At 44.6% G+C, this 16,850-nt stretch overlaps 1 protein-coding gene across 3 annotated transcripts in view; it reads left to right on the top strand.

The window, feature by feature from the left end:
* LOC120935572 (splicing factor SWAP) overlaps positions 1–16,850 on the top strand; it is a 173,254-nt gene that overhangs the window by 103,717 nt on the left and 52,687 nt on the right. For all 3 annotated transcript variants that reach the window (XM_040347622.1, XM_040347628.1, XM_040347634.1), the window contains one exon: positions 2,282–2,469. In XM_040347622.1, coding sequence (XP_040203556.1) covers positions 2,282–2,469 — 188 coding nt within the window. The remainder of the gene's footprint in view (positions 1–2,281; positions 2,470–16,850) is intronic.

Genomic DNA, 16,850 nt, shown 5'->3' on the forward strand with positions numbered 1-16,850 from the left:
TGGTCAGTTTTCTGGCTGTGCTGGGAACTCGGCCAGCTCTCCTCCAATGATCAGACTTGTGCTGAAACACTCCCCCTTGTGAACCTGCAAGCTGCACAAAAAAAAAATGTATGTCACATTGTAGCTCAGTTAGTGGCAATTGAGGAGAGAATTGAAAACATTTGAAGGCCAGTTGAGGTAATTTTCCAGTATGTTACTAAAACCAAAATGGTAAGATCTGTATATGCAGAATAGCATGCTTGTTATACTCTGTGGAACTTAAGGGGGTTAATCCTCTGCATTGTGTAAAAAGTCTGTTTTATCCTGTATGCACAGATCCTCTCCTCCCTGCTATGTCTATCTGGGGAAAGCCAGCTAACACAGGCAGCGTAGCAAACCTGCACATGCTCAGTTGTCTTTTATGCTGGACAGAATAATTACTTGTTCTCAGAGATGGCCAGATCACATATTTACATCAGACATGGAGGTGTGTATATAGGCTGAAGTGAAAATCTCCTACCTGAACTCTCAGCACTGGAGAAACTGAAGTTAATCGCTGATCGTGATATACAGATCAGCCAAAAAGGTTTATGGTGGCAATATTTTAATGTAAAAAGATTTATAAGCTGTGGGCACTGTAGGGGGGGCAGGCAGATGAACTATTTTCATATTACTGGGTTTATTAACACTATAAAGTGGCTCCAATCTCTGATTTTAAATAAAGTCTTATGTATTCTTAGCTAAAAAATAGCCTATTGCTCTCCGCCTTTTTCAAATCTCCAAATTATTATTTTTATATATATTTTTTTTTCTCCTGTGAATCCCACCTCCTGTTTGAGGGTGGCTACATTTGTTTCCATGGTTCCACTGCTTTTACGAACGTAGCCACCCTCTTGCCTGCTTTTGAGATTAACTTTTGGATTTGTATTGTGCATAGAGCAGTGCATGTGGCCGCAGTGAACATGCACTGCTCATGCCAAACTAACATAAGTGAGGGGCAAAAGGAGAGGATCTGGAGCTCACTGAGGATTACAAGACGGTAGAAAAAAAACAGTGAGAGAACCTTGCGTAAAAAAAAAACTACAGGACCATTAGGTAGTTGATATGTATGGAATATTTTTGGAGGCTTAGCTTATCGTTTTGTGTTACCTAAGAATGCCCCTGCAGGTGGGTCAAATACATTTATACTGGATTTGTGTATACATTATGTACATATGCATATACAGCATGTTGGGCTAGGCCCTAGCCGCTAGGGTGAATTTGATTCCAAAGTTGACTTAAAGGGTCACTAAAGGAATTTTTTTTTTTAGCTAAATAGCTTCCTTTACCTTGCTGCAGTCCTGGTTTCATGTGCTCATTGTTCGTTTTTGCTTTCATGTTGCTGTAAATCCTCTCTGTTCTGGACACTTCCTGGTTGCCTTTTTCCTGATAACCACAGTACTGGGAGATTTCTCACGGTGGTCACTAATCAAGGAGCTGTGTGTAAAACGAAACTGGATTGGTGCTGAGGAGTTTTAGACAAAGTATCACTGCTCTCTATTGGCTGACAGCCCTCTAGTGGCTCTCTGTACATCAGAGAACCAGCAAACAACAGCAAAAACGAAACTACACTGCAGGCACATTATATGATTGTTTTTTTATCTATTTTTAATCATTTTTACAAGGAATCAGTTAACTATTATGTCTCTATGCCCTGTAAACAGTCATTTCAGCTAAAAAAAATTTTTCCTTTAGTGACCCTTTAACGAAGGAACATAGACCGATTTTAGCCTTGTACACACGTACGGGATTTCTGCGGTAAAAAGTCCACTGTGAAACCCGAGGGCAAAACGGAGAACCTGCTTGGTAACCTTTCCCCCCTACACACGACCGGGTTTCCCGACAGAAAAACTGCCATGAGAGCTTTGGTCGGGAATTTCCAGCCGTGTGTATGCTCCATCGCAGTGTTTCCCATAGGAAAACATGGCGGGTTAAAAACCGGGAAAAAGAAGCTGGTTCTCTTCTTTTCTTTTTTTTTCCTGCAGTTTTCCTGTCGGGGAAAACTGCGATGGAGCATACACACGGCCAGTTTTCACGGCCAAAAGCTTTTATGGCAGTTTTCCATACGGGAAAACCGGTCGTGTGTACAAGGCTTTTCTCTTAACTTTGTATTGTTTGCTTTGTATTTTATGATGAATTTTTTATTTTTTTTAAACAAAGCAGTACTTTGCGGTTTAAATTTAAAGTAGGTTTTGCAATTGTTGCTATACGCTGCACTTAGTTTATCAAGTAATCTAAATTAATATCATATCTATACTTTCAGCAAAGCAGAAGCTGGAGGACAGACTGGCAGCAGCAGCCAGAGAAAAATTGGCACAGGCAGCCAAGGAATCGAAAGAGAAACAGCTACAGGCCGAACGCAAAAGGAAGGCAGCACTTTTCCTGCAAACACTAAAGAGTCCATTGGAGGTGGAATTGGGAAGGACAGAAGAGAGCAATTACAGCCAAGAGGTCTGTATAGTCTCTTGTTTAGAATGTGTTACCATTAATAATTCTGTAAGCTTTTGCACATTTTTGAAAATGTTTGTACAATATGTCTGTTCAGTGGCTAATGCAGCTCTGGTACTTATTTTAAGCATGATTCCGCACAGAAACAAAGTTCCAAGGTTTGAAATTCACCAAAGTTCCCGATGTGTTGTGGATGGGATGGTATAGCAAAATACATTCCTAATAGTATTTACTTTTAGCACGTGTGTGCCACAGTTCTTGCCACTATTGAAATTGTTGGTTTCTCCTACGTTCATTGTCGGACACAGCCCTTATAGCCTTGGCCAGCCTTGGGTTGTTTAGCGCCACCTACAGGAGTAGTACACTAGGCAAAAAAAGAACACGGCACTGCCTGTGGGATGTCTTAGCTGGTATAAACCTACTCTTGGTTTAGTCAGTTATTTTTACCTGGTCTTTTAGGAGTGATAACCTAGCTCCCTGCTGGAACCTGCTGTTGCATAACTTTTTTTTTTCTCCCCGCATCGATCTTCAATTAACAGCTGGGCTGGGGGACAGACTGGATAATCGAGATTAGTGGCACAAACCAGTGACGGCCTTGTCCAGTGGACACGGCGGATCACTGTGATCATTACCTGGCCACTGTGAGCTTTCAAGGTATCATGTAATCGCTATGACCAAGCATAGTGATCAAATGATTACAATGTAATAAAAACAGTCATGAATGGCTTCCATTCATGACTGTTTTTCTTACTATTGTGATGCTGTCATTGGCCCACAGTTATCACATGAGCCAATCACAGCACCCTGTACCATGTGATTTAGCTGTAGCCAATTGCAGATCACAATAGTACACAAGAATGAAAGCCATCCGTGACCGCCAAAACTATTGCTTATAATGGTATAATGGTACAGTGTCGTATGCAAATATAAAAATAACTAAGTACGTAAAAACAATAATATAAATTATGTCCAAAAAACAAACTGTGAATAACTCCGTCTCCTGCTGAAGGTCTAAATATGTACCACTCTGGGTTAAAAGCCAAGAATACCACCCAGCATTAAACACATAATGTGGAGGATATTGAGAGTGAATAAATAATAATAAATTCAGGTAAACAAACGTGCCAATAACAGCACAGTGTTGAAGTGGTAAATGAGATAACCATGAAAAATATTCAAATAATAAAACCAATGATCAATTAGTTATAGCAAAATAAACAGTGTGACAATCCATAAAGTGCTTCATCCATTGACAGTGCAGTGTGCAAATAATCAATAAATAAATAAGGTGACTGAATGTCCAAAAAACGGTTATGTGAACCAAATTCCTGAAAGAATGTTCTATGACCATGCAGGGGTGATCAAACCCAGTAAAGATAATAATAATAATTCCCTGCAGTGAAAGTGTCCCAATATGATCCACCCAGGGATCACACACAAAAAAGTGTCATAAAAAATCTATAAAAAAAATCAATATATGAAAAAGGGGTAATAAAAATATATAAAACGTGTCCAGTGCACAAACCGTGCAGAAGTGAAATAAAATCAAATCCAGAAAAGTTCAATCATACATTTCTAAAGTGCATCTGTGCTCCACTTATAATAAACAGTCCACAGGTAGAATTACTCCAGTGAATGATGATCAAACGTGCATACGTGCTGTGAACACAAACGCCCGGCTTTCCACAGTGAAAGGATGTTAGTACCAGCCCCTTACCTCAAGGAGGCTATTATAAGCCTATGTAAATGTTTCTCAGTAATGTTTCCCACAGTCAGCAGGCTGATCCAATCCAGTAGGCTCACAGACTCAACACGATGGCTCTCAAAACAAAGCACAGGGAAGCCTCCATAGCATAGAATCATTTGGCATTTTAATGTAATAAAAACAAGTAAAACTTAGACAATGCTGTACGTCACTTAATCATAGGATCAAGGACGTCGGCTGTCACGATACGCGTGAGGACGTGGAGGGCTGTTGGTGACGTCACCCGCTCGCGGCCGCAGAGCGGTGACACGTTATTACACACGCTACTACACATGCTGACTGTACAGCATTGTCTGTAAGTTATTCACTCTCAATATCCTCCACATTATGTGTTTAATGCTGGGTGGTATTCTTGGCTTTTAACCCAGAGTGGTACATATTTAGACCTTCAGCAGGAGACGGAGTTATTCACAGTTTGTTTTTTGGACATAATTTATTGTTGTTTTTACGTACTTAGTTATTTTTATATTTGCAAGCGCCATTACACCCCCCCCCCCCATTCTTTATCTGTTACCAGTGTGTGAACACTACTAGTCGTGGCTGCTGCTGAGTTATTGGTATTGGATTTAGTTTTGTTGTGCCCTTGTTAGGTTGGTTTGCGCATTAGTTCCCCCCCCCTATTTTATACAGTGTTGTATGACTGAGTAATTGCCAATTAATGTAGCACAGTGCTGAATGGCAAAAAAATGCCCTGGTCATGAATTCCGGAAGTCAAGTGGTTAAAATGCCTAAGGTTCAAACAAGCTTGTCATTAGAAATTATAATAGTAACCGAATTGTAAGCTAGAATGTACCTCAAGGGGCTGATGCATACACATTAATTCATCCTCCTGCCCCCTTCTATCACTTGGTACATTTATTTCTTTGGATCGGGTAGCTAGTTTTTACCGCTTAGATAAGGGGTCTCCAAACTAAGGACCAGTTTACTGTCCTCTAAACTTTAGTGGGGCCGGATTGTAGCCAGTGGGAGTAGAAAATGGCCCAGCTTCAGTGGAAGTAAATGATGCCCCATCATTGGTTTTAGTGGAAGGAATAGTGCCCAATTGTTTATCAGTGGGAGGAATAGCACCCCTTCCTTGGTGTCAGTGGGAGGAATAGCACCACATCCTTGGTGTCAGTGGGAGGAATAGCACCACATCCTTGGTGTTGGTGGGAGGAATTGCACCCCATCCTTGGTGTCGGTGGGAGGAATTGCACCCCATCCTTGGTGTCGGTGGGAGGAATTGCACCCCATCCTTGGTGTCGGTGGGAGGAATCGCACCCCATCCTTGGTGTCGGTGGGAGGAATCGCACCCCATCCTTGGTGTCGGTGGGAGGAATCGCACCCCATCCTTGGTGTCGGTGGGAGGAATCGCACCCCATCCTTGGTGTCGGTGGGAGGAATCGCACCCCATCCTTAGTGTCAGTGGGAGGAATAACACCACATCTTTAGTGTCAGTGAGAGGAATAGCACCCCATATTTGGTGTCAGTGGGAGCAATATTGTCCCATCATTGGTGTCAATTGTGGACAGAACAGTGCCCCAAGGGCTGGATAGAGGGAAGCAAAGGGCCGCAGTTTGGAGACCACTGGCTTAGGCTATCGGCACGGAACCAGCCCAGGTGAGGACAGCACTGAATCCTTGGACAGGGAAGTGTCTTTTTTTACTAGTGCCATTGGTTCCCACTGCTGTCAATCACACACAGCTAGTGAGGAGGGAGCAAGGGGCAGAGCTGTGCCCTATTGTGTGTGTCAGTAGACACACAAAGCTGGTCTCGGGAGCGAGGATGTACGAGTGACCACATAGCAAGCTGCTTGCCACGTGGGCACTATGCAGGGGGGAGCCCACAGCACCAGCGGGGGACCTGGGAAGAGGAGGATGCAGTCTGCTTTGTGCAAAACTATTGCACAGAGCAGGTAAGTATGACGAGTTAAAAAAATGTATCAATTTGAGTAAAAGGCCTGTGTAATATTTTAACATGCTAAACTTCTCCATATTCTGAGAAGAACCTGTTTAAGGACCCAATTGTTTTACTTTGAATGCTCGAGGAAAAATCTCCCTAGTGATAGAACATGATTGGCACCGTACATTCAGTGTTTTATTTAGCAGTTAGGCTGTCAGGCATGTCTTATTGCTTTTCACTGTGCCAAATGTTTGTTGAACCAATCTGTATATTTAGTGTTTGTTTCCAGAGCAATTGTGAGGAATGTAGATTATTAAATGGACACTGTTACAAATCACAAAATAATTTGTCTACTATGATTGCTAGGGGATTCTAGTTTGTCATACAAAATAAGCTAAATTTAACTTTTCATCGTGTTGAAGGTTGCTTGCTGAAGATGATGAGCAGAAGCCTGTGTTGGGAGACCCACTTCTTACTGCTGTGATCTTTTTTACTTTTAAGACGCCACCTAGATTTTTCATAGGCTTGACTACAGCTAATTGTGAAAAAAAAATAGGTTTCTGGTGAAAATCACTAGATGTAAACCTATACACGCTTTACCTGTATTTCTTGGTATGCAGGAACAGTTATAATAGCAGATCAACAGTTTTAGTACTGCACTGCCTAAGAAATTTTACGTGGTCCTGTGTTTACCTATTATTAATTCAAACAGTCCTCCTAGTACTTATCGCGGGCTAAAGCCGGCCATACATGGATCGAAGTTCTGTCGGTTAACCACTTGCCGACCGGCCACCGCCGTTATACGTCGACAAGTTGGCTCGGCTGGGCGAGAGCACGTAATATGACGTCCTCTCTCCCAGCCGCCACTAAGGGGCGCGCAGAGGTGATCAAATACCACCAAAAGAAAGCTCTATTTGTGGGAAAAAAAGGACGCCAATTTTGTTTGGGAGCCACGTCGCACGACCGCGCAATTGTCTGTTAAAGCGACGCAGTCCCGAATATGGTCCGGGGGGTAAGTGGTTAAGCAGGGACCAGCTGAATTTTGATCCAAATATGGGCACCCTGGTTGTACAGAAGTCGACCTATTGGTTGACTTCTGTACAAGCACCCTGTTTTTTTTTTACTTTTTTTTTTTACGTCAAAAGATCAGTGTAGCTGGCTATAGCTGTGTGGTGCTGGCCCACTACAGGAAATGGGACCATAGCGGTGCATTTTTGGTAGCATCTTCAGGCATTTTCTCTGCAATGTCCTAGCAGAAAGGCAGAATGGAATAACGCAATCTCTGAGCGTTTTTCAGTCAGACTTCACAAGGTAAGTAAAAATTGCCTACACACCTATAGAAAAGGCATTATTCAACTTGAGTCAAAGCTGACCAGTTTTTTTTTTTTTTTTGTAAAAGTAAGCTGTGCATTTGAGAGTGTAATCTTCTGAGGGTTTTCCATTGGATATCTATGTGAAAGAGTTAAACCTCAAGATCCGCCGCAATGTCGCACTACAAATCACTGATTTTACTAATAAAAACTGCCATAAATCTATCCCATAGTTTGTAGACGCTTTAACTTTTGCACAACCCAATCAATATATGCTTATTGGGATTTTTTAGCGGAATACATATTTGCCTAAATTGATGAAGAATTTTTTTTGGTGTGTTTTATAGCAGAAAGTGTAAAATATGGTTTCTTTATCGTACATCACGGGACACAGAGCGGCATTCATTACTATATAGGTTATATGGAGTACCTTCAGGTGTAGACACTGGCAATCTCAAACAGGAAATGCCCCTCCCTATATAACCCCCTCCCATAGGAGGAGTACCTCAGTTTTTACGCCAGTGTCTTAGGTGTTAGTCATGGTTTAGCTTGCCTCCGCATCCTTGGGATTAGGTGAGCTACCGGTTCTGTCCAAAAAAGCCTCAGCGCTAAAGTGGTCAGTAACCGGACCCCAAACCCTTGGGGTATAGCCCATAATGCTTTTCTTTTTAGAGAGCTGGACTCTGGGCCCAGAACTTAGAAACCTTTGGGTACCTAAAGTTTTCTGTTGCCAGGGTGCTATATGGGCCCAGGACAGTGGATCCTTCATAGGAACCCAGGGCCTGAAGGTCTAGACATCCCCACGGAGATGGGGGAAGATTGGGCCTCTTGCTTGGCAAAGTCCTGCGGCATGGAGCAGGTAAGTGAGGGGAAAACTTGCGGAACTTGGTTCTTAGCAGGTTTTTTTCTGGGGGGTCACAGGGGACATGCCTAAAGTTATGCACTGCATCTGGCAAACTAGTCACATATCATAAAGATAGGATGGCTCTCTATGTATTATTCCCCATAAGATGTGACCTCCCTTGTAGTGTTGGAAAAGCATTGAGTGGGGCCTGTGTTATATAAAAATATATGTGTGTGTCAGAGAGCTTTGCTTACCTGCAGGCCTCCAGGCGATGCTCCATTCAGTCTTCCTCCTCAGAGCCTGCAAGCAGGCAAAACGCTGACCTCCTCATGGTTCCAGGCTGCAGGCTGCAGTTTGCTGGAACAGAGAGGTCCCTTCCTCCCAAAATCCCCCCCCCCTCCCCCTGTCGGGAGGGGCATTTCCTGTTTGAGGTTGCTGGGGGGGAAGGGCGGGTCAGTGGCTTAAAGGAAGGGGCGGCCCTTCCTTGTTTGTTCCATCAATACTTTGGAACTGAGGAGAAAGACCAGAGCGGCAGCACGGGGCGCCGAGGACACACAGTGGCCAGAAAGGATATTGCAGTCTTCAGAGGACTGTTTTGTCAAGCCTAGAAATAGGCTGTTTCTTTTCCATCTCATAGTTTTTCTTTGCAATACTACTCAGGGGGACAGAATGTTTTTTCTTTCCTGGATTTGAAACAAAAACGAAAAAAAAAAAAAAAAAAAAAGTCATCTAGGGGAGAGGAAGCATTTTTTTATCCCCCAAACAGGTGTTTGGACAATTAACTTTTATAGTTCCAAATACCAATAGGTAGCAGGTGTACCTCGGTATTGTACCATGGTATGCCGCTGTTTTCCCTACAGGGAGCCTTGGGGCCATCGGGATCTGGGGCTGGAGCTGACGCGGGTCAGTCCAACCCTAAGATGGTCACGGAGGAGGTATTACTCACCTCTTTAAAAGAGATGCAGAAAAGCATGGGAAAAATGATATCCGCAGCTATGCGGGGCAGTAAGCGGAATAGATCTCCGTCGCCCGAGCGCGGACCCTCAGAAGAGGAGGTCCTTTCCTCAGGGGAATTGGACGACCTCTTGGACACGGACCAAGTAGGTTCAGGGATCGAAGACCCGGATACAGAGGAGTCTGGGGCAGTCTCCCTGAGGGAGAGCTGGTGGATTCAAGGATTGTCGGACTTGGTCCATAGGACATTCAACTTGCCAGTACCAGATCTCCAGGTATCGACGGTTTCAGCTTTGGGCTCACTGAGGGCGCCTCAAAGCAATGCTGTGTTTCCGATCCATCCTCTATTAGAGGGAATTTTGTTCCAAGATTGGAACAAGCCAGATAAGATCTTCTTACCACCTAAAAGGTTCTCTGTCCTATATCCTATGGAAGAAAATTTTTCCAAAAGATGGGCTACTCCTGCAGTGGACGCAGCCATCTCATGTGTTAACAGATCGTTAACATGCCCTGTAGAAAACATACAGGTGTTCAAGGATCCAGTTGATAAGCGCTGGAAGCACTACTTAAGAACTCCTTCACTACTGCAGGGGCAGTAGTACAGCCAGCTGTGGCTGCGATTGGGGTCGCTCAAGCATTATCGGATCAATTTAAGCAGATGCTTAAACTTATTCCGGCCCAGCAGGCAGAAAAATTTTCGGATGTCCCTAAGGCCATATGTTTTACGGTAGACGCAATCAAGGATTCTATCCAGCAAGCGTCACGTTTATCGTTATCCCTTATCCATATGAGAAGACTCTTATGGTTAAAAAGCTGGGAGGCTGAGCCCCCATGCAAGAAGCTCCTGGTAGGGTTCCCCTTCCATGGAGGACGACTCTTCGGAGAAGACCTAGATAAATACATTCAGACCATTTCAAACGGCAAGAGTACTCTCTTGCCAACTAAGAAGAAGGTTCAGGGACCTGCGTTTAAACGACAGTATTCCCCTGGGCAGGGGCCCTCTAATGCCAAGCAGTATCGACGGCCTCCTGCAAAAGCAAACTTCGGCTTCAACAGCAGATCACAAGGACAGGCTGTTAGAGGCAAAAGGCAGTGGTTTCGCAAACCAGCAAAACCAGCCCCCAAGCCAACCTTATGAAGGGGCGCCCCCACCCACGAAGGTGGGGGGAAGGCTGCGACTCTTTTCAGAGATTTGGGAAGCCAGCATTCCCGACGAGTGGGTACGGTCTTCCGTGGCCACAGGCTACAAATTAGATTTCCTAAGGTTTCCTCCTCCTCATTTCCAGAAGTCGAGGATTCCAAACGATCCGGAAAAGGGAGCCGCATTAAGATCGGCATTAGATCATCTACTTTCCCAGGAAGTAATAGTAGAGGTACCAGTCCTGGAACAGGGGCTGGGTTTCTACTCCAACCTATTCATCATCCCAAAATCCAATGGAGATGTCAGGCCAATTTTGGACCTAAAGATGGTAAATGCATATCTAAAGATCCGCTCATTTCGGATGGAATCCGTGCGGTCAGCAGCTGCCACACTCCAGAAGGACGACTTCATGGCGTCCATAGACATAAAGGATGCCTACCTTCATGTTCCAATTTATCAGCCACATCAAAGATATCTACGCTTCATGGTGGCTTCGCGTCACTTCCAATTCGTGGCGCTTCCCTTCGGGTTGGCTACGGCCCCCCGGGTGTTCATGAAGGTCCTAGCTCCAATCCTAGCCAAACTAAGGATCCAAGGGGTCACGATCCTAGCATACCTGGACGACCTCCTAGTCATAGATCACTCGTCTCCCGGCTTGGAGCGAGCAGTGGCCCTCACGGTCCAATACCTCGAGAGGTTCGGCTGGGTCCTAAATCGAGAAAAGTCAGCTTTCCAGCCCACAAAGCAGTTGGAATATCTCGGCATGAGATTAGACACAGAACAACAAGGAGTGTTCCTACCTCTGAGGAAGGTAAAAGCCATCAAGGAATTAATCCTACTGGTTCTAAGCAAGAAAGAACCGACTATTCGCCTATGTATGAGGTTACTAGGCAAGATGGTGGCCACATTCGAGGCGGTACCATACGCCCAGAGCCACACTCGCATCCTACAGGCAGCCATCCTGTCAGCATGGAGCAGAAGGCCACAGGCCTTGGATATCCCGTTGCCGCTCTCATCAAGAGTCCGACAAAGTCTGTGTTGGTGGTTAGACCCTCAGAATCTACTGAAGGGGAGGTCTTTCAGCCCAGTGGCTTGGAAGATAGTGACCACAGACGCCAGCCTGACGGGCTGGGGAGCAATTTTGGATGGTTGCACTCGCCAAGGTACTTGGGCAAAGCCAGAGAAGCAGTTGCCCATCAACATCTTGGAGCTCAGAGCTGCTCGACTAGCCCTCAGGGCTTGGACGTCAAAATTGCAGGGGTTCCCGGTGAGAATTCAATCAGACAATGCCACGGCCGTGGCACACATAAATCACCAAGGGGGAACCAGGAGTCAAGCCGCTCAGAGAGAGGTGAGCTTGATTCTTCTATGGGCAGAGGCTCATGTGCCCTGCATATCGGCAATATTCATTCCAGGAGTGGACAACTTTCAGGCGGACTTCTTAAGCCGCCAGACTCTATGGCCGGGGGAATGGTCTCTGCATCCACTAGTCTTTCAAGCACTCTGCCAAAGATGGGGAGTGCCGGACGTGGATATCATGGCATCGAGACTCAACAAGAAACTAGACAGGTTCATGTCCCGCTCAAGGGATCCGATGGCCTGCGGAACCGATGCGTTGGTTTGCCCTTGGCATCAGTTCAAACTTCTTTATGCGTTTCCCCCGCTCCAGTTACTACCCCGCCTGCTGCGCAGGATCCGGGTGGAGCACATACCAGTCATCCTGGTAGCTCCAGCATGGCCCAGAAGGGCATGGTACTCACTAATCTTAAGGATGGTAGTGGGAGACCCTTGGACTCTTCCTCTACGGCCAGACCTGCTATCGCAAGGTCCGATCCTCCACCCTGCCTTACGGCATCTAAATTTGACGGCCTGGAAGCTGAATCCCTGATTCTCAGGGGTAGAGGTCTGTCTCAGAAAGTAATCTCTACCCTAATCAGAGCCAGGAAACCGGTCTCTAGGGTGATTTATTACAGGGTCTGGAAGGCCTATGTAGGCTGGTGTGAGTCCAAGCGATGGCTTTCTCGCAAATTTACCATCGATAGAGTATTAAGTTTTCTCCAGCTAGGAGTGGATAAAGGATTGGCATTAAGCACAATCAAAGGACAGATTTCTGCTCTGTCAGTGTGGTTTCAGCGGCCGCTGGCCACCCACTCGCTGGTTAAGACCTTCCTTCAAGGGGTCTTACGTATTAGACCTCCAGTTAAATCCCCGCTTTGTCCGTGGGATTTAAATCTTGTTCTGTCAAGTTTACAGAAACAACCGTTTGAGCCGTTGGCTGATATTCCTTTGGTTCTACTGACAAGGAAGTTAGTATTTTTGGTTGCCATAGTTTCCGCAAGAAGAGTTTCGGAGCTGGCAGCCTTATCCTGTAAGGAACCATATCTTGTTTTTCATAAGGACAGGGTCGTTCTCCGCCCTCATCCTTCCTTCCTTCCGAAGGTCATATCCAGTTTTCATTTGAACCAGGATTTGGTATTACCATACTTCTTCCCTAAACCTACTTCCAGAAAGGAAGGGTTGCTGCATACCTTGGATATTGTCAGGGCCATGAAGGCCTATCTTAAAGCTACAAAGAAGATCCGGAAGACAGATGTGCTGTTCATTCTACCGGATGGGCCCAAGAAGGGGCAGGCAGCTGCAAAGTCCACCATTTCTAGGTGGATTAAGCAATTAATCACTCAGGCCTACGGCTTGAAAGGGTTGCCTCCTCCAGTATCATTAAAGGCTCATTCTACTAGAGCCATGGGCGCCTCCTGGGCAGCACACCACCAGATCTCTATGGCTCAAGTTTGCAAGGCGGCAACCTGGTCTTCTGTCCACACGTTTACAAAATTCTACAAGTTGGACGTAAGAAGGAATACTGATACTGCCTTCGGGCAGGCAGTGCTGCAGGCTGCAGTTTGAGACCCTCGGATTCCGGGGGCTCCTCTTGTTCGAGTTAAATTTAAAAATTTTATTTTTCTCAACTAAGTTGGATTTATTATGATTTGAGTATATCTCTAAATTAAATCCTTTTGTCTTGGAGATGTTCTCCCTCCCCTCATTGTAAGCATTGCTTTGGGACATCCCATATAGTAATGAATGCCGCTCTGTGTCCCGTGATGTACGATAAAGAAAAAGAGATTTTTAATACAGCTTACCTGTAAAATCTTTTTCTTGGAGTACATCACGGGACACAGAGCTCCCACCCCTCTTTTTTGAGGACCATTTTGGGAGGCATACTGCTTGCTACAAAACTGAGGTACTCCTCCTATGGGAGGGGGTTATATAGGGAGGGGCATTTCCTGTTTGAGATTGCCAGTGTCTACACCTGAAGGTACTCCATATAACCCATATAGTAATGAATGCCGCTCTGTGTCCCGTGATGTACTCCAAGAAAAAGATTTTACAGGTAAGCTGTATTAAAAATCTCTTTTTTGTTTTTTCAAAATTACGTTTTTTTTTTTTTTTTTTTTTTAGAACGCAAAAAAAAAATTCAGAGGTTATCATATACCACCAAAAGAAAGCTCTACTTGTGGGAAAAACATCAATTTTATTTGGGTACAGTGTCGCATAACCATGCAATTGTCAGTTAAAGTAATGCAGTGCCGTATCGCAAAAAATGGTCAGGTCATATTGGGGGTAAAACCCTCTGGGGCTGAAGTGATTAAGAGTTGTAAAAGCTGACGATTTTTATTCTATGAATGAAAATAAAAAAAATCTGTGTGAAGCAGCCCCCCCCTAATACTTGCCTGAGGTCCATCTCTGTCCAGTGATGTCCACAAGTCTCTCAGCCATCTGAGATTCTCCCTTCTAATTGGCTGAGACAGTTGCTACTGCTGTCTGTCAAAGTCAGCTAGCCAATCAGGGGAGAGGGGGAGGAGCAAGGTCGGGGCTCCGTGTCTGAATGGACACTGTAGGACCTGTGACTCGGCTTGGGTGCCCCCATAGCAAGCTGCTTGCTGTGGGGGCACTGAACAGGAGGGAGGCGGGGCCAGGAGCACAGAAGAGGAACCCAAAAAGAGGAAGATCGGGGCTGCTCTTTGCAAATCCACTGCAACAGAGCAGGTAAGTGTAAGTTTGTTATTTTTATTGGATAAAAAAACAAGACTTTACAATCACTTTAAAGTTTTTTTCTTGGGTTCAATACCACTTTAAATTGCATATAGAGTAATTTACTGTTAGAGCAGTGATTTTGTGGAACTCCCTTCAACAGGTAATGGTGTTAGCTGAGAGTGTTGATGGATTGAAAAAACTTTTAGATGGCTTGCTCTGCAAGCATTTTATACAGGGGTATGGAAATTCTTGGAAATTCAAACTCCTACACATGCACATAGGTAAACTGGATGTCTAGTGTCTTTTCCTCAGTCGTCATCCAAGACAGTCACGTGAGTGGGAGGCTCCACCTCCTACAGGAAACACAAGCATAGAGAAGTTTGAAAGGCTCCTCAGTTCTTGTGTTTCCTGTGACCTCCAGACATCAAGCACATCATTCCCAGTTTGTTGTTTTTTGAGTACTCTATTTGAGGAAGGTGTCCCGGAATACCTCTCGCCTACCTGCTGATCTCAATCAGATGAAGCTCCCCTGCCTCAGATGGTGGGAGGAGATGTCTTGGATTTCCTTTCTGGGGCATCCCTTCATCTTGCTTTGGTGGGTTTTGTTTTTCTGCCCCTATTTGGCAACCTAGGTGGTGTGCAGAGGCTTACCTGGATGGGTGGCTGGGAGGCTTTGGTGTGGATCAGTCCTTGGGGTGCCATGGATTATTCCAGCATAACCCTCTATGCTGATGATCGAAAACGTTTCTATCGACCACAATTTTGCTTCATACTGGTCTTCACCCTACTCGGGGAGCCTCTGCTCTCATATCAAGCCTAAACATATACCAACAAAAATATGAGATTTCAAGCCATTAACCTTTTTTATGACGATGTTGAACTAAAAAAATTAGATTGTACGCATTCCATTAACCTTACAACATGAAAAGAAGGCTTTAGAATTTTTTGTCACATTCAGTGTAACAAATTTTTCCCTTGAGCCAAATGTTATGTAACTTCAATCCGGATGACAAATAGCTTTTTTTTATGGTTTTGTTCTTAATTGGAGTCCCATTTGTGGCATTTTTTTCCCTTTATATTTCACTGTCATATTCTGAAACGTGTAACTAATATCTAATGGTCTTTTCCTTAATAGCTTGTACCTTACTGAAAGCCCCAGAATGGCTGAATGCTGTATGTTGCGTACCACTATTAAGTAGGGGAGGACATTCATTATTTTTTTTCTGTACTTTTGCTTTATCAGCTAGTTGTTCAAGAAAAGTTTTAGGCTCCATTCCCACTAGTGAAATTTCAGATGCAACTTAAATCACACAGAATTGCCTGACAATGGAAACCACATTGCTTTCAGTGGTGCTCATTTACATCAATATAGCTCAGCACAGCTCGATTGCTGAAAAGTTTCCTGTACTACTTTGTTGCGATTCCCCCACAATTTTGGCCACATAGAAAATACAAACTACAGCCAAGTTGAACTACATAATTGCACTGAAAACTGTATCACAGCAGTGTGAACCTTGCTTAAAGTGACCCATAGAAATTAAACTTGACATGGCACATTAACCAGTAAAATGGCATAAGTACTCCCCTGATGCTTTCACCCCCAAAAACCTCTTTGATGATAAGGAATTGTCCCCTGAAAAGCCTTCTGTGACACTTTAAAAAGTGTGGATCTACTGTGACCCATTCAGCAGCGCTCAGTGGTTCCTTCCACCTTTGCATCACTTAAATAGATGTTGGGAGGAGGGAACCAAGGAGTGCACTGGGAGACGGAGGAGATCAGCACTCCCAAGAGTGTTGATTTGAAAGAAAATTCTGCAGATTTATTTTCATTTAGGTGTTTGGCACAGCAAGATACAGTATAACTATACGTACATCTGTTATTTCAAGTTTAAAGGGGTTGTAAAGGCAGAAGTTTTTTTTTATCTTTAATGCATCCTATGCATTAAGATAAAAAAAACCTGCGTGTAGTAGCCCCCCCCCCCCCAATTACCTACCTGACACCCCCCCCCCCCCAGCCATGTCCACGATCCCCTCAGCCACCCAGGACACTCCTCCTAATTGGCTGAGACAGAGCAGCGGTGCCATTGGCTCCCTTGGCTGTCAATCAAAGTCAGTCAGCCAATCGGGATAGAGAGGGCTAGGGCAGGGCTCTGTGTCTGAATGGATACAGAGCTCTGACTCTGCTTGGGTGCCCCTGTAACAAGCTGCTGGCTGAGGGGCACTAAAAGGAGGGAGGGACTGGGAACAGCAAAGAGGGAGAAGAGGAGAATCCAGGCTGGTCTGTGCAAAACCAACTGCTCAGAGCAGGCAAGTATAACATGTATTTTTTTTTTTTTTTTAAACAAGCCTTTACAATCATTTGTCAGGTTTTTTTTTTGTGTACATGTGAATACTGAAGTGCAACCTTCATCAAAACAAAGGAGTTTCAGTGCACTTAAAAGTTGCATAAACATT

Source organism: Rana temporaria, chromosome 1, assembly GCF_905171775.1.
Source record: "Rana temporaria chromosome 1, aRanTem1.1, whole genome shotgun sequence".
Classification (NCBI taxonomy): Eukaryota; Metazoa; Chordata; class Amphibia; order Anura; family Ranidae; genus Rana; species Rana temporaria.